The following is a 20,544-nucleotide window of genomic DNA, read 5'->3' as shown; positions in this document are numbered from 1 at the left end:
GTCCAAGGAGGTGATACGCCCCCTCTATGCAGCACTGGTCAGGCCGCAGCTGGAGTACTGCGTCCAGTTCTGGGCGCTGCACTTCAAGAGGGATGTGGACAACATGGAGAGGGTCCAGAGGAGGGCCACTCACATGATCGGGGGCAGTAGGGCAGGTCCTACAAGGCGAGGCTATGAGACCTGAACCTGTTCAGCCTCCACAAGAGAAGGCTGAGGGGAGATCCAGTGGCTGTTTACAAATTAGTCAGAGGGGATCAGCAGGCTGATCGGGGACCTGTTCCCCCGAGCACTACTAGGAGTGACTAGAAATAAAGGACAGAAGCTGGTAGAGGGTAAATTCTGATTAGACATTAGGAGGTGCTACTTCACTGTCAGGGTGGCTAGGATCTGGAACCAACTTCTAAGCAAAGTGGTGCTGGCTCCTACCCTGGGGGTCTTTAAGATAAGGCTAGACATTCACCTTGCCGGGGTCGTTTGACCCCAGTACTCTTTCCTGTCATGGCAGGAGGTTGGACTTGATGACCTGCTCAGGTCCCTTCCAACCCTACTAACTATGAAACTATTAGAAAGCATGTCCTCTCTTTTGGGAAACCATGCCCTAAACTATCCCTGCTCCCATTTTTAAATACAAAAACATATTACACAACCTTGCTATGTTTTACTCATCTTCTAGTAGTGAATGCATGTGAACAACCACTTCCTCTCTGCTAGGAGGAATAAGAAATCCATTTTTCTAGGGAAAGATTTTATTTTTTCCCTAAAAAAAAGTTGATAAAGATGGTCACATTGGACTCTATTTTTAAAGATAATTAAGGTCTGCTTAGTATTGCCAGAGCTGACTGCCTTAAGAGCCAAAATCTGTAAAATGGAGATAATGGTAGCCTATTCAAGGGATAAAGTATGGATGAATATATATAAAAGACTGAAGCATCCAGGTATAAGGACTGATAAATTGATAGCTAGATAGCCTTATTTTCTCCCTACTTGATCACAAGAATTTCTATACTAAATTGTAACTGCAAATTTATTGTTTGTGCGAAATGCATCACACAAAATAGAGTATGACTTATGAATATTATAAACTGAGTTTATACATTTCTTCTTTTTTAAAGATTTGGATTACATAATAGAGCAGAACTGCATTTGGTGATGTAATGTTTCAGGAAAAGCTGGAAGCATGCATCAAAAGCACTTCGCTAAGCTATTTTTATCATTTCTGTAGTCCATACCATAGGTGGTGACTCACAAAAGGAGCAACTTAGGGAAGCACTAGCAAAACCACACAGTAGGTCATTTTTTTTATTTGTATGCTATGCTTCTCAAATACAAAATGCATGGGATTTCAGAAAAAGCAGCACGAAGGGGAAACCAGTCTTTTTTTTTCCTAAAGCTATTAGCATTGACTATAGCCATCATCCAGAAAACAAAAGGTCACCCAAGGTGCTTCTGCTGACTGCCTCAGCTGAGCACTCTTAAGAACAGAAGACAAGGCTGTCTTCTTGTATGACCCCTAGCTATGAGACTTACTCCCTCTAGTGGTCTGTCTCAGTCTCAGCTGACCAGCCCCCAGAGTAGGTGCAAGGTTCATCTGATCAGACAAACAGTTACTGAAGAGGTCTAAATAAAGCATTGTCTTTCCTTTCCCTGATCTTTTGACAGGTAGATGTTTATTTTGGAAAGACCAAAACTGATTTCTCATTGGAGCAAGTCAAAAAGGATATTTATTTTTACCTGTGATTTCAGGGCAAGGTGTACCCCAAAAGCTTATTGAAATGAAATAACAACATCCAAGTCAGCTGTGAAACTTTTGTTATGGTCCTGAGAAAACCTGTTGTCTGCCAAGGACTGAGTACATTCCTCTTCGAGCAAAATTCTTTGCAGGAGGTGAAGAAAAGGTAAGTTCACTCTTTGTGGATGGGTTGCTTTTGTGCAGAAAAAGGTCACTGCTTTGCTATTGCCCACCTTTGTGTTGATTTGCCTGGAGATTTTTTTATTTATTTTTAACTGTCTTGTAGGGAGCCTGAAGCCTGGACAAAATATTTTTTATGTCCATGTATTGAAATCAAAATAAGAAAATTAAAAATAACCCAAATTTGTACACTGGGAATATACTATAATTCTAATGCCTGGTTTATCTATAATGAAAGAGAACTCAAGTACTACTGGCTTATCAAAGCATCTGACAACACTGACACAAAACCTTTTCCCCTTGATTAGGAGAGCTGTGTTCAAAATTAAATTATATACTGTGTATTGACTGTGGTTCATTTTCCGAGGTACTGTAAAACGGATGACTACTACCCCCTCTGAAACTCAATGTCTCATGTTGTAGAGGATGAGAAGTAATTTCCTACATGAGGCAGTCATCCAGCAGTTTTTGCTTAATTTAACAAGATCCCCAGAGGTATACTTGACTACAGGTGGTGATTATGAGGATATATACATGATTTAATGTGACATTAATTACTCTGACTTGTATTTAATAGAAAAATAATATTAAGAATTATAAAAATATAAAGAATTACTATTAAGAAAGAATTCTAAGTATGCTAACAAATACTGACAGTAGGGAACAGAATCATAGAAACTAGGGCTGGAAGGGATCAAATCCCTGCTCAGTACAAGATTGCTGTGTTCAAACAATCCCCAAATCCAGTAATACAGATAAAGTTTGAACTCACAACCTTGGCACCCGGTTTCCCCAGCCTGCTCTACAAGTACCACACACTTACCAACTGCACCTAAGGAATCCTCAATCCAGCATTACTTCAATTTTACCTACAAGCTGCACTTCACAACCAACATCCCTGAGAATCCTCAGACTATCAGTGTTTTGGTTAACCGTCAAATGCACTGACCTGTTGAACCATAGAGATATCAGGCAGAACTTTTCCAGACATATTGTTTTTGACTGAGTCTCAAATATCTATCTATAAACAACTGATAGTATGACCCTAAAGAGTGGTCAAGATCAAAGAAGCATTTGAAATGCTTGGTTTTGGGAGAAGAAATTCAGAAACAGCTCCAGAGCTTGACAACGGGAGACATTAGTAAATATGGGAAAAAAACTGGACATTGTACAGAGGAAGTGGAAGACATAGATGTTACATGTTTCCTCCCAGAACCTAGTCCCATCTCACATTTAGTATAAAAAATGTTTACAGACTATAAAGGGCTCAGGTCTAGGAAGAAAGCAGAAGTGGACCTTGAAACTATGAGCCCATCTTGGACAGGCTAAGAGTCTGGGGATATAATTAAACCAATATAGACAAAATCAGGGGTGTCAAACTCATTTGGCACTGCATGTGGAATCTGGATGTCAGGGCTTCCCACATGGTGGACAACCCATGAGCAACAGTAGCATTAATCCTTGCAGCTGTCGGACCCACTATGTCAACACAGCTCCACTGTCACTTGTCGTCATTTGCCCCCTCCCTTTCCCTGCTACTCATCCTAGCTGCCAGGGTAACTAAAAACCCCAATTTCAGCAGCATGTAAGGAAACTAACAGTGGTAATTCCCTGGGTTCCAGAGCAGCACTGGAACAGCATCTTCAGTAGCTGAGAGGATTAACATTGCTGCTAAAGAGGCTTCAAGAACCACAGCATGGAGGCCTGCAGGCTGAATCCAGCTCATAGAGATGGGTGGTCCAGCCCACAAGAAGCTCTGCAGGCCAGATGGCCCACCTCCATGGGTCACATCCAACCCACAGTCTTATTTTTGACACCCCTGTTCTAGATCAATACAGGCTTGCTACTCATGCTATATGTAGCACATCCTTATCAACCTTGACTCTTGCCAAACAGTGATATAGGACTATGGCCCAGCCTACACATGGAGAGAAAGGCATGATTGGATCTAACACATGATCCACATAACTGCATATTAGAATCAATTGCACTTTATTGTCGGTGTATGGGGAGCCTGATCCTGGGCCTCTGTCTTCATCTGCAAGAAGCTGGCACCCACGGCTGGGAGCCCACTTTGCTGAGCTGATGGGGGTTCTGGGACCTGCAGCTCATGAGGCTGTGGGTCCCGCAGCTTACAGAGCTCTAGGTTCCAGCTGTATGTGAGGCACAGGCATGACCCAGAGCCCCATGAGCTGCAGGATCCTTGGTCCTGGCTGTGGATGAAGCGCACAGCCAGGACCAAGACCTCTGTGTTGACCTTGCAGTTTCATGTGCCCCAGAGCCTTGGGGATCACACAGACATGATCCCTAGGACTTGGGGACTGGAACCCTGAGGCTGGGAGCCCGGTCAGCTGATGGGACTCCTAGCTACAGGGGAGGCTCTGCTACATGTTTAAATTAAAGCTCAGTAGTAACCATCTTAATACACATTCAGTACACATTTTCAAGGTTTAACTTTATAGCTGGTTGGAGCTTTTTATTGTATGATACCTACTTTGCACGTGTAGCTGATCTCAAGGTAATTGTGCAGTTAACCAGTTAACTGCACAACCCCAGTAACATATGGAGGGGGCCTACATGTTATGCAGTGTCTCTTTTGATCTTCTCTATGTTTTCTCTTTGTTGATTTACTTAGATATTTTGAGTCTTTGTTGTGAGGTAAGGTCACAATAAAAGTTTTAACTTCCTGACCTCTTGAGAGACCACCAGGGAAGCAACAAAAACTATCATAGTGCACAAGGCTGAGGCAATTACTGTTCAGCCCAAATACTGGCTAAAAAAAAGACACAGAATATGCAATGGGCCTTGAGGAGTAGCAGGAAAACGGGAATCAAAGGTTACACTTTCCATGAGGTAACCGTTATATTTTTCAGGCAATGTATTATTTCCGACATAGGTAACAACTGAGTCACACAAAAGCCTGTTGAAATCCAAGGGGTCAATATTTTACACTGTGTTGGTTCTACTTTTTAGTAATAAAATGGCAGTCTTACCTCTTCCGCAAAGTTAGTTTTCTTGTCTAGCATTTCTCGTAATGTCTGAAGAATTTTAATGCAGAGCTTTTCTTCTTTCTCCATTAGCTTCTTTGTGTGATTAATCAACCTTGAAGTAAAAGATTACACCTCAAAGAATACTGCATATTGTCTTCAAACCCTCCAACATTTGCTTTATGCAAAAACTCCCTGTTGCTATATCTTTCCTCAGGGAAATAAAAACAGACAGATAATGAAATTGGGCCTCTGTTAGCTGTTCAAGGTGTATGGAGTTCTGTGTTCAATTTAATCGTTGGTGTCAAAGTACTGGGCAGAATGATACATCCAAATGCATCCACACTGTGAGGGAGTTCAAAGTCCAGCCACAGATCTAAATTCTGCCATTTTGTTTTCTCTTTATTTAAAACTACTGCAATACCAGAGGTGCCCAGCATTTACTGTATAAACTTTCAACCCTGTAGGAGCAATCATCCATATTTTACAATTTCAGTATGGCTTCCATCCAAAAGAATCCAAATACATTTCATAAACCTTACACTGGAATTGCTTTGTTCAGCATAGAAATGCAGACCTCTGGATGGAACACAACACTTGTTTAAGGACACACAGCAACTTTACAAGACAATTTAGGTAATTTGTTGACAAGATCAACCTCATGTCTGGAAGTTTAGCAGAGCTTCAAGGGTTGGATTATAATGCCACCAGTGAACAAACTAAGGGGTTTACCTTACAGATGGTTGGCAGGTATTGCCCTGAGGACAACCTTACAGCTGAACCTAGCTATCAAGGTGAAAATTGTCTGTATCCCCTAGCATACTGGTGAGTTCAGAATTAGCATCACTTCCTGCAATATGGTGGGTTTTCAACAGAAATTGTCCACTCAAATGCTAACCAAGCCCAAGAAATATGAAAAAGCCACAAGTTATATGTTATTAATAATAATTTTAAATGACTACCTATTAATAATGGTACTGATAAAGTATTGCAGAACAATACACAACTCCCTAAACAACAGGAGTTCTCTGTAAAAATACATATTTATTGCATACCATATCTTCCAACCTCTATTTAATCAAAGCTCTCACTGACTTTCAATGGCATTTTGAACAGAAAGGGAAAAACGGTACAAAATTAAGTTATGTTACTAGTGCAAAATATGCAAAAAGCTGAGGAATAAGGAAAGCTGCCAAATTTGTATGGTGCCCTAAGTTACCTCGCTTTAAATTATAGAGTTCCTCAGGGGCAGGTAGGGCATCTCACTAGAGGAACAATTAAGTAAAATTGAAAGGCTCTATATTCCAATACTCAAACTGCAAATAAAACCTCTTAAAATTTCAAAGCATGTAGGGATGCCAGCTAAATGCACTTTAAAAAGAGCTATGCAGAGTTTACAATTTAAAATAAAAATCAAAGGATTTATTTACTTTATCTCGAAGTATAGCTCTGACTACCCAAAATGATTATGCAAAATCTTATACCGAAATGTACTTGGAAACAATTTAATACAAACAGAAATTAGGAAAACATAAATGTCCTGGGACGGTATTAGCTTTAGCAGACCATAATGGTTTAAATTTGAATCATATATTGCACAGAACACCCCACTACTGCTACAGGCAGAGAAACTAAATAACAAAACTAATCAGCATAGGGTGAAATCTGCACTTCCTAAGTACCCAAGTAACTTAATGGAAAAGGGGCCTTAAACACTTTTGAAAATGTAAAGGAAGGAGGAGGACTCTGCATACCACTTACTTCGACATGAATGCACCACACCTTATCCTAGCATCACTCCCCTCAGGAAATAGCAGCTCTGGGCTGTGCAGTACATCAACGAGCACTGAGAATTCAGCCTGCATCATGGGAGTGAACTGGTGCTCCAAGGCAGACACTACATCCTGTAGAATAAAGGAGGAGGAGAAAGTTGGTAATAAATACAGCTGGTCAGATAATACCTGGAATGCTTTACCTGCCGAGTTTCATAATGTTATGCGAGTAATAGATCTGATGGACATTTTTGGTCCTGCCTCTGACTGGCTCATAATGACAGCTTTCATTGCCCACTTCTTAATTTTTCAAATAAGCTCCTGAATGCTTCCTTCCATGTTGCTCCTCAAACTGAGGAACAACTCCTCATGAAAACCCTCCTCATTGCCCCCTTCCAAAACCCTCCTTTCTCATTGTGCCTACAGAAATGTTAACGATGCTCAGGAAGCTGGTATGTTAAAAATGCCATCTGTTATGTCAAACAAAACTCTCTTATCATTTCCCTGCACTATTCCCTCCATTTGTCTGTATTCACCTGTGGTCTCTTGTCTTATAATATAAGCTCCTTGAGCACAGAATGTCCCTACAACAAGTATAGTTCATACTACAAGATGATCCAAGAGGATAGAGCTGGCTCCTTCACTATGCTTCTCCTCTTCACACCTGAAATAGCAGGGATTACCGTGAGAAAAGAGGCATGCTTTGCTTTCCATGTTCCATGGTAATTATAATAATCCCTTGGGGAAGACTCTTATAGATTCCTCAGGGATTGGATCAGGTCATGGAAAAAGAAGGCCCAATATACTGGCTGTCCTCTGAAAAGAGGCACAGTGGAGTTTTTGGTTGAGTACATCTCACCTTTATTGGTGCTAGTCACAATGCAGCACTAAGACTGCAATTAATTACTTTGTTTTCTGCTTAGTTTTCTATGCATAACTTATTCATAAAAATGCACTGTCACATGCTCAATATAAAGCATTTGCCACCATACCTGCAGTTTTTCAATGATATTCCTGTAATCCCAGGAAGGTCCTCCAAGAGCTTCTTTGAAACGAGGTCCACTGCGGGCAGACATTCTCCATCCCATGGCTGCTCTCTGGACCATATTAGAGTGACTCTTCATGAACAGGGTATTTACTTGGCTGTCCAAATCCACTGGAATTGCAGTGCCCCGGTTCTTTGCTTTAAGCAGAAGATATTTACAAAATGACAGAAGCTTTAGGATCCTTTGCAAACCATCCTAAGTGAATTCCTGACCTGACCAAAGTTAACGAGAGTTTTTTGCCACTGACTTGAAAGGGGTCAGAATTTAGCCTTTTAAGAATAAGGAGCTAAATCCCACAATGACATAAAGCAGTGCAGCAATATTTTGAGTTAAAGAGTTACACCAGCTGGGGACTTGGTCCAAGATTACTTATATATCACAGATAGGCCTTAGCTTATTCACTTGTAGCACTACGAAGTACCATAGCTGCAGCTCTACTTCCTATATGCTGCCAAGGAACAAGATGCTATTCCTCTCTTCCCTTTGAAGAGGGGGAAAGGTAATAAAATACTCTGGGATGCTGAGGGTCAGATAGACCCCTTATAACTGTCCACAGGTTACATGTGGCACTACAAACGGTTATGCTACACAGAAGTTGCTGTTTAAAACAGGAACTCCTTTGAGGGAGATCCACTATTTCTGTAGTGACACAGACAGCATAAGCATCTGGTCCTTTACTTTTTGTAGCACTACAAGGGCCAACATAGTGCAACAAATGTATTGTGCGTCCAAGGCCATACAGATATTTTTCTGCTTTAAAAAGAATGATTTCAAACCACATTATAGTTACAGAAATATTAGTAAAAGCAGTAAAATCAGTAAGTTTTATGTAATTCTACTGAAAGAACTTGATAAACCAAGTAAGTACAAGCATACACAAAAACAGATAAACATAAGGGGATCTAGCTCCAACTTTCTTCTCATTCTCCTATCCTGCATGTTATCATAATGTACAATGCTTAGGCCAATAGTGTCCGACAGAGTAAATCCTCCTAGACGCAGTGTGTCCATGAATCACAGGCTTCAAGATATTACAGAATCCTCATTCACTGTTTGGGTTCCTAGCTGCTAACGGCAATAAAAATGATAATTAAAAATGATAATTAATAAGCAGCTGAAAAACTGTGCCTTTGGCAAATCCAGGAGAAAAAACTGATTTCCAGATTGAGAAAGTATGAGAAAGAGTACAGAAAGTCTTGCAACAACTTCTACAAGATATCAACAATTAACTTGGAATCTTGTTCAATTTGTGTACTGAAAGGTCTTTTTACAATGGGTTTAAAGCTGTAAAAGGCAGGGTAAATTTGCACCTTATCAACTAACTAAATCAGGGATGTACAGCATAATCTTTCAGGATCCCAAGATCACTTCACCAGATGCTGCCATAGTTAGTTTTGATTTGATTTGATAGTTGCTCTTCCACAAAAGAAATTTGTATTTACTACACATCTCCCTCCTGCAGTACACTAAAGTGGCACACTTAAATGTCAGTATAAGATACTGTGTTTGAGATAAACACAACAACAGTGGGCAGGTATTTCACTGCCTAAAGGCTCATGCTCACAGGACCTTTCTGAGCCCACAAGTCCTGTACTGCAACAGCAGCACTTGGAATAAACTCATGTCCTAACACAAAACTTGATTTTGTGCCAATGATCCCCTAAGCAGAAGCAAGAATGCTCAGCCTTCCGTGTCCCCATTAGGGCAGAATTCTATGGTCTTGAAGAGGATTCTGCAAGAATATCCTGATAGCGATGCCTGGAGAACAGGCAGCAGAATCTACCTGGTACAGGAGGTACAACTGTCCAAGCTGAACAGTTTTCTAGTTCTGATAGATACTTTTTTTAAAGGGCTTGCTTAGGGGAATTAAAGAGTGGTATTCAGCTAAAAATGGGCAGATGCATTTCCCAACAGCTGCAAAGCCCATCACTGCCAGTGTCAAAAGAAGCTATTTCCACATGGCAGCCCTGCTGCTCCCTCCCAGCTTCTATTTGTTTTGCAGGTGGGGGCCATGATTGTTAAGAGAAAAACACAATGTATGATTGGCCATTATTTCTAATTATTGTTTCTACATGTTATTCTACTGGATTATTTCTCACAATGTATTTGCACTGTTGCTGCTTACTTTATTACAGAAATCCACTAAGGATATGCTAGTGTTGGTCGGTAGCTGTGGTCTATTAATCTAATTTATTGTGTCCTTATGTCAATCACCAGAATGTTGCAGGACAACTCTTATTTCTCAATTAAATGTTATGTATGTTGAATTCCAATATTTCCTGGAATAAATTTAGCAACAGCGGGGCATACTGTGCAGGAAGACCCAGAGTTCTGCATCCCTATACATATTTTTTTAAGTTACTGATTTCTATCAGTGTCTAAGTAGCAGTCAAGGACTATGATTGTTCAGAGGATTGCAGCTAATTAAAAGTATCACACAGAAACGCAGAAAAAATGCTCCTTTGTTTTGAACAGTTCTTATATGTATAATTCTATTTGTAATTAAGATTTGTAATGACTGTCAAGAGGCACTGTTGCAGTCTAAGCTATAAACAAAGGCTTTGTCTTCTCATTCCCTTGTAGCTTGTAGAAAGTTTATCTTTCATTTGTTTCATATTTCATTATTTAAAACAACATGAAACATATTTTTACATTTCAGAAAGGTGATGAACAAATGTAACATAAATATTTATTTTTAATTTAGGTGTTGTAGGTTGCTTCTCTCTTCAAAATGTCTCAATTTTCCTTAAAGTAAGAAAATAAAAAATTTAAGAGCAAGTTTTATTTTTGCTCCACTTTGGAATAGTTTTGCAAGGCAGGAAAACAACTTGCAAAGTAGGCCTATAATCTAAAGAAGATGGGGCCAAAGCAGTTAAATTGCGTCCTTGATTTGACTGGTATGTCAGGAGGAAAAAATGCCGCACAACTATGTCACTTAAGTATCCAGTCAGAATCTTACCATCATGGACTAGAACTTTTGCTTAGTTAGTGAAACTAATGATGGTGAAGAGAGTTAAGCAAAGGATTACCTACCTCCTAAATTTTCAAATCTTCCACCACGGGCTGAATTTTGTCTCGAATGAACTGAAGTTGGAAAACACTTGGCCTGCTTGAAGCATGACAAGTTCCCAGACCTATTCACAGAAGACTCACTAACCAGTACCAAGACCAGAGAGCACAATTAGCTGAGCCATCATGTGAATTTCTGCTCTGTACTGAAGGGATTTCTTGTGAACACAGTGTCTCTACCATCTCTCCTCTCCTACTTTCTGCAAACTGCTGGATATACAGGGAGACTGAGACTCAAAATAAAGATTGAGCCTTTCACTAATCATTAGAAAGAAATAGATAAGTCAGCCTCTTAAATGTAAGTATGCTTCATTACAATGAAGTCAACAAAGTACTACACCATACCCATTAACAAGGCAGAACTTGGCCCACTGGAGTCTATATTAGAAAAAGTACACTTTGGTTTTCCAAAAAAATCTCATAATTGGAATCAGAAAAGGCATACTACAGAATGACATATTCCATTGCCCCACTGCTGAAAGATTCTTCCTACCATAGGGTTATAAAAAGACATTGCCAAATGAAGAAATCAGCTGTGCTGTGATATGTCCTGGCACAGCTGATCGACTTCATTGAGAAAAACACACTTCCCCCACTATCGTGCCCTTGATCTCATGGGACAATAACGATGCGTTCCTCACTAGCAAAGGCACACCTAGAAATTCCCAGGGTGTATCTCTGTAAGAGGAAAAAGCTGGACAGGTGCTCTTGAAGCTTGATGGGCCCAATCCTGTGCAAGAATTTCTGGGGCGTGCAGGATTGGAACCACTGAGTCCCACAAGTACCTGTCTGGGGCAGCTGGCGAGCACAGGCAGCTTCAGGCTACCTGTGTTCTTCCTCCATAAAGCTACCAGACGACACAATAAAGTGGCAGAAATTACCACCTTTTGTTGGGGCCACAAATTTAGGCATTTATGGCATGACTAATGGTAGATGTCTCTTTGCTTTCCTATTGTGCTGCTACAACAACTATTATGGTGGCACAAAAGCAATGTCTGTTTGCACCCATGGGGAACATCTCCACATGTAGAGGCATGCACTTCCACGGGCACAGAAAACATTGGCACACATTGTGCTGCTACTTTGTGTGCTAAGGCATGCCCCTGCATGTGCCCTCTGATGCATACTAAATTGTCCCAGGTTGGGTAGGTAGGAGGCTGGGGCCAGCACAGGTGCACAGCCTTACTTAGGATCCTGGAGCCCTCCCAAGGCAGCGGTGGCACTGATCCAGCCTCACAGAGGCCGGTCAGCAGCCATGCTGCTTTTGGCAGAGGGTTTTTTATGCCGGGATCTCCCAGTATCAACTTTTTGGCACCGCACTGCAAATCTGCAGTACAATGCCCAGTTGCACATTTGCCACATGTGGTTCGCAGGACTACAATCAGGTATGAGATGCCACAAACTGCACATGCACACTCGTCTGGACACACTCATGGGACACACCCAGATTAGAGCAGATGTGTGGTATGTGGCACCGCAGATCCATCTGTAGTGCCACACACTGCACGTGCACGTGCTCCCCGCACTGCTACATTGCAGCGCAAGGGATTTTCTTGATGGCAGGAGTTTCCAGGGTTTAAAAAAAAAACACATAAAAAAAAGGCAGGGCAGCCCATGTTGTAGCAGTGTGTGTGTACTGCCCAAAATCAGAGCCTGGCTGGCTGCAGCCATGTTCCAGCTGCCAGCCAGGCTCCCTGCTGCAGGAATGCTGCAGGTCTGCAGCTCCCCAATGTCCCCAGGACCCCAGATAAGGTTGCTAGAACCAGCACGGTTGCTGCCCCAGCCTCCCCTTCTCCATCTGGGGTAACTTGCTGCATGCCAGAACACAAATGGCACAGATGTTCCCCACAGACAAGTAGCAGTGACACAATGTGTGCTGCTGCTATGTGACCCCAGGGAAATGCACATTCCCACTTGTTCCCACGATGTCTATCCCAGTGCCACTTCGGTCTTTCAAAAAAGAGGGTTTCACCAGTGACTTTTTTCAGACTGACTGACTGATCTTACTGTATGTTTTTCTGATATTCCACCTACATTCTCCTGACTTCAGTTTCATTCCGTTATCTTTTACAGTATTTATAACCCCACCTTTTTACCACCCTAAAAATTGTGCTCCATTGTTGCTGATGACATTCATTAGCTGCATATAGTCAGCTGTCATATTCTCCTACCCTGTCCACTTAGTCCTTTGATAGTGATTCATATTTATTTTAATATTTAGTTAAATGACTCTTCCTTCATAAATCAGCCCTTCTAGCTCCTTAATAAATTACTGACTGCTTAATAAATAAATGTTGTTGGAAAGACAGTACTGCTAGCAATGGTAAGAGTTCTTCAGGAAAATAAAGCTTTGTGTTGACAAGGCATAAACTTGCCAATCTCATACCTTTCACTAACAAAGATTTTTTTTTCAACTGAAACTGAAGTTAAAATATTTATCAGTCCATAAAATATTATCACTGAATTTTTTTGCAATAATAGAAACATAAACAGTTAAAATAGAATAAAATATGTGGTTCATTGGAAATGTATTCTTCTTGCTGTCAAAGGAGTAATTTTATAATCATTTTATTTGAACTAAAAACAGAGTATGAAAGATTAATTTTTCATAAAATGGAAAAAAAGGACAAAACTGAAGTGAGAAGTAAAATGAAGTCTGCTGGAGGAAAGGAATTGTTTTAGAAAAGTCTGTGTGTATGGGCATTTAAACACACACAATCATCCTAAAGAGATAACGATATGTAACCTACCATTTTTGACAGGAACCAAGGGCAGATAGATATTAATTTTCTAAATTTTTTAGGGGCCCAGCAGGCTGGATAGAATGGCCTTGCGGGTTGAATCTGGCCCGCGGGCCGAATTTTACCCACCCCTGGACTACATGATCTCTGGAGGTCCCTTCCAACCCTACTTCTCTATGGTTCTATGACAGATTATGGCACAGATATGCCATCTTTATAATACAATTTTAACCAGGATTTTTGTAGGACACGAGCAGAGACCTTCTATGCAATGTAAAACTCTTATATAAAGAGCCTGTAGTGTTAATGTAATGGATTCTTTTGTGTGTAGATGGGTAATTAAAAAAAATCAAATGGAAAAAACTAATAGATACTATATAGATGGTGGGAATAATATCTTTAGATTTAGCTAGCATGTAACGCAATAGATTGAGGTTCTTTGATCTTGTAATGGCAAGGAAATTGTGCTGGAGGTGTAAACCATTAACATTCATTGCTTCACTACGCAGCTATGTCAGCTGTTTGAAAGGAACCCTGGAATACTTTTTAACTTTGAGATTAGCAGCCTGATCTGATCCCATTGAATTCAAAGCAGGTTTTGCTACTGACACTGGATTGGGCTGTATAACCTGTGCATGCCTTTCTTTACATAAGTATTTTTGGGAATGATGACAAAATAACTACTGACAAAACCTCTGTTGCAATATATGGAAAGACTAAATGTCATTAGCTTATTTAAAACACAAAAGTTCATGATAAGCTCTCCCCCAACTCTTTTAGGGTTTATGAAACATAATACATAAAATATATTAGGAATTAATATACCTGAAATTAATTCAATGGTTCCTTTTTTCCTGAATAGTGTCTCATTTTTGAGATCAGAGGATTTTTTAAAAACATTTAGTTTATAACTTGTTTGGCATGGGTTGGGGGGAACTACTTGAATAATTAATGTTTCTACTAATCTAGTATGCTATACATTAAATTAATATTAAATATTAGCTAAACATTGAATAATACGTAATAGCACAGGAAAAAAAACAAACCAGACTTCCCTCATTATTATATGCCAATCCAGAATATAATCATGCATATAATGGGATATAATGCTGTAGAACCCGTCTCAAAAGTCCATGTGAACACAACACACAGGTTATTTTATATTCAGTATTTTATAATATTTATAATACTTTTAGTAATATCGATGTAGCTAGTCTTTTACTGTGAAAGAAAAAATGGAAACCTTTTGCTACCTTTGTGTTCCTAGTCCCATGGAGCCTGGGAGGGTCTGCTAAAGGAGGCAAGCCTCAACACTTCTGAAAGAACTGGAAGCAGGCAACTCTGCCTGCAGACAAAGAACTAAGTAAAGCTTGAAAACTTATGAAGTTTTTCCCTGGTGGTCAAGTGGAGTTGAAGTATCAGGACTACAAGAAATTAGCTTTTGCAACCTATCCTTTTGTTGACCTGGAAGATAATGTACATTCTTGCAGTGCCCATTAGAAGACACATGTAATGATCTTAAGCTCTTGAGGCAATACTGCCAGTGACATACCTAGTAAGCATTGAGCAGAATGTACTTTTCTTAAACTTACTCTGAAACAGGTCTTTTCAAGTGTGTTATTACATGGATCTTTGATATCTGGGGAAATCTGTGCATGATCTTTCTGCCTGCTGAGATTCATTTCTAAATCCAAGGCTACCACAAAAAATCATGTTTGTTCTTACAACTCTATACTGCATTTATTTTCCATCAAAAATCTTTGGTTCCTGCTGTAAATCTGTCCAATACACCTCTGTCTGATACAGGCAAAATCTGTCTAGAGTTTTTTAAAACCCTACTGTGAAACATGAAGGTCCTAACATTAAAGCTGTCAAACTCCCAAGAAAAAAAAATCAGAATGGAGAGTGCTCACAGATACATATCTTAAATCCAATTCTACTCCTTACATGCTGCTATTAAGAAAGGTATAGAGAAAAGAGCTATCTTATTTGTAACAATGAAAGAACCTACATCTTCCTATTTCCTCATATGGACACTGGGCACAATTTTATGTTGATGGACTAGGAGATAGGTAAAGCAGAACAGTGCATAGTTACTAGGTGCCAGCTTTTCAAAAGGGCTCAGCACTCATAACTGAGGGCAGTTTTTGCAAAGAATGCAAATGCCTAGTGGGGCAACACAAATAAGCATGACAGAAGCAGCTTTGGTGAGCTAGGCACTATTCAAAATCTAGTCTTTATTTAAGAACCTAAATGCTGGAATATTCAGGTTCCATTGCAGGTGCTGAGCACTTGTAAATCTAGATGGATTTAAGCTAAATGCAATGACTTATGTTCTCTGCAACCCCAATGGACCTACCTTTGCTGCCATACGGAATGTTCATTCACATGAGTACTTCAAGTCAGCAGAACTCCTTGGATTAACAAAATAAGTGGGATTTGGTCCATTGTTTGATGAAATTGTGCCAAAATTAGGCCAGGGCAGAATTCATCTCATTCTGTTTCACTTACTCATAAAGCTACTTCCTCTGGAGCCCAGGGGGCCAAATTATGGTTTTAGCTAATCTCATACAAATGTACAGCTTTCATCTAGGCTGCACAGGCATCATTTAGGGCAAAGTGGGACTAGTCATGTAGGGAATTCAAGCAGGATTTAATACCATATCTACAAATACTAAACATCACAGCACGTGTAAATCTCAGCTCTCCAGCTGAATTTATGTACAGGCACATTGCTGAAAAACTCAGTTTCTTCCCCACTTTGCTCCGAGTTATTCACCTAGCTAAAAGTTCTTCCTTCTCAATTTCATTTTTTGCAATTACAGCATAAAGTGCCAGATAAAAATAGATGTAATTTGCTAAATTAGTATAATTCCATAATATCATTGTCAATTAGTATTACTGTTATTGTTGATGATAATGTTAAATGCCTTTTTTATATTCCAAATACATATTTCCTTGCTTGTCAAGAAAACCGTGCACTATGTGTCAGATTGTGCTTTTAAGGGATGGATTTAAATGGAGGTTGATGCACAAGTGATACAGTCCTGCCCATAGGATTCTGCTTCAGAAAGCCCTTCAGAAGATTGCAGAATGAGGACCTTCAGGGGCAGCCCAGCTCTGCCATGGACAAAGAAGTAGCAGCCATTGGCAGAACTAGCCCTGAGTAGCCATTGCACTTCAGGGAATCGAAAGGAGTTTGTTATGGTCTAACACATGTGTTAAAAGCTGAAGCAAGAAGAAATGTCTTTGAAATGTCCTCCTCAGTGAAAATCTGGTCCTATGCCTCACTGGACTTATGGTTTAAAATAGCAAGATCTAACAAGCTATTTAGCAAGCCCTGATGAATGCACCCAAGAGTACTAAAAGAGCTGGCTAGCGCGTCCAATGACAAGGATATTTGAGAACTCGTGGCACTCAGGAGAAGTTCCTAAAGATTGGAAGGGGGCCAATGTGGTACCTATCTTCAAGACAGGAAGATCCAGGGAACTACAAGCCAATCAGCTTGACCTCAATCCCTTGGAAGATCATGGAAAAAATTATTAAAGAATCCATCAACAGCAGGCTAACAGAAAATGTCATCCTGAGAGACAGCCAACATGGCTTTGTTATGGGTAGGTGTCCCAGGGGCACAACCACAGGGGAGCTAGAGCCCCTACTCTCAGGGGACCCTGGGACGGGGGCTACACACCCCATGAAACACCCCCTCCCCAAAAAAAACCCAAACCACTTACCAGCCACAGGATGCCAGACACCGAAGGAACAAAGAGCAGAGCCCGTGAGGTTCACGAGCCACACCTATATACAGCTGGAGCCACCAGGTGACGTCAGGAGAAATCACCAACCGGCAAAGATAAAAGGGAGTGCCGAAAGAAAAACAGGGAGAGTGGGAGAGGCAGCTGAGTAGGCTCTCCACATCGGCGACAAGCAGCGCCAGCATGAAAGAAAAGGATCCAGACCAGAGAGCAGCAGCGGAAACTGCAGAGGCTCTTTGCATCGGTGGCAAGCAGCCCCGGTGCGAAGGGGAGGATTATGCTTGGGGAGAAGCACCCCAAGTAGCAGGGAATAAACCCCGCATGGGTCATGAGGAGCACCGGCATCCAGGAGGTGACCTCACTCCCAAAGGAGCTGTAGCAAACCCAGAGACAGCGGAGGCTTCCTACTCTGGGTTCTCACAAGTATGAAGACATGGAGGGAGGAAGGACAGAAGATGCCACGACAAAAGTGTGGAGCGGAGCAGCACTGGGGGACGCCACCTGGCTTAGGTTCTATGGCTGAAAGAGGGAAGGAACAGCATATCCTGATTTCTTCTCTTCTATCCACCCTCTTATCCTTTTCTTTAAGTTCTTTTTTCTCTTTAGTTGCCCCTGGTCTGTATATAGTCTTTTCTGTTGCTGTTGTGGTCTGTCTTTTTTCTTTGGGTGTTCAGTGGGTAGGTCTGCCTTGAGGGGGATCTGGCCAACACTGCACCACCAGGGTGATTATGAGGCTCAGCAAGTAGCTGTCGACAGCAGGGAAGATAGACAAGATGGGCGTATCCAGTAGGCCTGTAGCCTATCAAAGAAACAAAGTTAATAACCAATCCCGAAGAGGGCATGAGGATCAAAGGTCATCTAAACCAGAGGGATGGCTGCATTAAAATCAGGTGACCTGCCAGAGGTTGGCATAAGGAAGGGGTGTAGGGGATGTGGAGCCCCACAAATATCTGCTGGGAAGAGTGACCGACCCCGAGGGACCCGCAAAAGAAGACCCCTGCACTAGAAATACATTCAAAGTCATGGCAGTTTAGGGGCCTTCACCAGGGTGATCAAGGTCCCATGAGCCCAGTGGCCACATGAACCCTCACCATGCCCACCACCAGGTGCACGTGCTAAGGCAGCACATGAACAGGTATTCGAAGTGAGTTGGTCACAGTAGATCATGCCTGACCAACCTCATCTCATTTTATGACCAGGTGACACATCACCTGGACAGGAGAAGAATAGCTGGTGTCATTTGCTTGGATTTCAAAAAAGCCTTGCTTTGGTCTCTGGGATCCCATGATGTCCTTATGACAAAATTGGGGAACTGCAGCCTCGACAACTATACGTTCTGATGGCTGGGGAACTGGCTCCGTGGTCAGACTCAGAGAATATCAGTGGATGAAACTGAGTCAACATGGCGCATGGTGACCAGATGAGTCTCTCAGGGTTCAGTACTCAGACCAGTACTCTTTAACATATTCATAAATGACCTGGATTTAGACTGGCTAAGTTTGCAGATGACACCAAATTATGGGGAAGTATGGTCATACTAGAGAATAGGCTGGGGATTCAGGCCAATTTAGACAGGCTCACAAAGTGGGCAGATCAAAACCTGATGACTTTCAATATAGAGAAATGCAAAGTGCTCCATCTCAGGAAAAAGAACCCTCATCATACCTATAGGCTTGGCAGTGCTACACTCACTAGCACTACAACCAAAAGAGATTTGGGGGTCACAACTGAACACAAGATGAATATGAGCCATTAATGCAATATTGCAGCCAGCAAAGCAAATAAAACCCTGGCTTGCCTGTACCGATGCATCTCAAGCAAGACCCAAGATGTCATCCTCCCACTTTACTCAACCTTGGTAAGACTGCAGCTGGAGTCCAGTTCTGGGCTCCACACTTTAGGAAGGAGGTGGAGAAGCTTGAGAGAGTCCAAAGGAGAGCCACGCACATAATCAGAGGTCAAGAGAGCAGGCCTTATGAGGAGAGACAGAGGCATGGGACTCTTCAGCTTGGAAAAGCATAGGCTCAGGGGGGACTTGGTAGCAGCCTATAAGTATATCAAGGGTGTGCATCAGGATCTGGGAGAACATCTATTCACCAGGGCACCCCAAGGGAAGACAAGGTCCAATGGTCACAAACTGCTAGAAAACCATTTTAGACTGGACATAAGGAAAAGCTTCTTTACTGTCCTTGTCTCCAGAGTCCGACATAGATTCCCCACAGAAGTGGTGCCAACACCTATTCTGAACACATTCAAGAAGCATTTGGATGATTATCTTGCTGGGGTGATCTGACCCCAGCTGACTTCCTGCCCTTTGGGCAGGGGGCTAGACCCAATGATCTCACAAGGTCCCTTCCAGCCCTAATGTCTATGAAATCTATGAAATCTATTTTAATCATCTCCAGTACATACAAAAATATGAAAAAAAGAAGGAAGAAAAATAAAATGACAGAATACAAGGAATCCATGAGACATGGAATGAAGCTGCCTATAAAGAAAACTCATGGTCTACATCAAATCTATTTCTTGCAGCATATAACCTTGCCATCAGATAGCAGGGCACTGGTAACAAAAAGACACTCCGGCTTCTATGCATCTGTGTATTCTGCCAAGAACCCAAGTGAATTAACCTGTACAGAGCTCCATGCTGCCATGGCCATTTTTCTACAAGCTAGCTAATTTAAAGTTAATTCCAGTATCTTGCGGTGACTTGCAGTCACTTCTGTGTATGAATAAGGATGTATGCGTACATACCAAATAGCACACTGATCTCTGTGGGCTAGAGATCTAGCATTCTATTACATAATAACCCACATGTGTCCAGGAGTAGCCACAGGGTGCTTAAGGACTCAAAAAATACTCCATGCACCTATTCCTTTCCTTGTAAAGGAAATAAGTTCCTAACACTAATGGGCTTATTCCAAGAATGCAAAAGGTAAAAAGAAGTATGCATTACTCATATAAATAAAGAATCGTAAGGTTGTGGCTTTTATTTGAAACTGTAAAATCAATAAGGAAAGGAACGCAGAACATCTTAAACTTTTATAATACTTCTGCCAGATGGAGCCATAATTAAATCATTTGCACAACAAATAAAATGATTGAATGTTGTTAAGTTTAGGGTAATGGCTAGACTAATTCACACAAAATGTTAATGAGGTATTTTGGCTAATATGTTTTTCATAGATTTCATAGATTTCATAGACATTAGGGCTGGAAGGGACCTCGGGAGATCATCGAGTCCAGCCCCCTGCCCAAAGGGCAG

The 20,544-nt window shown here is 41.2% G+C and overlaps 1 protein-coding gene across 1 annotated transcript in view; it reads right to left on the bottom strand.

The window, feature by feature from the left end:
• Window positions 1–20,544, bottom strand: part of ITPR2 (inositol 1,4,5-trisphosphate receptor type 2) — a 361,003-nt gene that overhangs the window by 121,926 nt on the left and 218,533 nt on the right. The window contains exons 35-37 of the mRNA XM_019544387.1: window positions 7,661–7,851; window positions 6,658–6,800; window positions 4,903–5,011 (exon numbers count right to left, since the gene is read on the bottom strand). Coding sequence (XP_019399932.1) covers window positions 4,903–5,011; window positions 6,658–6,800; window positions 7,661–7,851 — 443 coding nt within the window. The remainder of the gene's footprint in view (window positions 1–4,902; window positions 5,012–6,657; window positions 6,801–7,660; window positions 7,852–20,544) is intronic.

The sequence above is a fragment of the Crocodylus porosus genome, unplaced genomic scaffold, assembly GCF_001723895.1.
Source record: "Crocodylus porosus isolate Cpor-Errol unplaced genomic scaffold, CroPor_comp1, whole genome shotgun sequence".
Taxonomy (NCBI): Eukaryota; Metazoa; Chordata; order Crocodylia; family Crocodylidae; genus Crocodylus; species Crocodylus porosus.
This window is presented reverse-complemented; position numbering and strand designations above follow the sequence as displayed.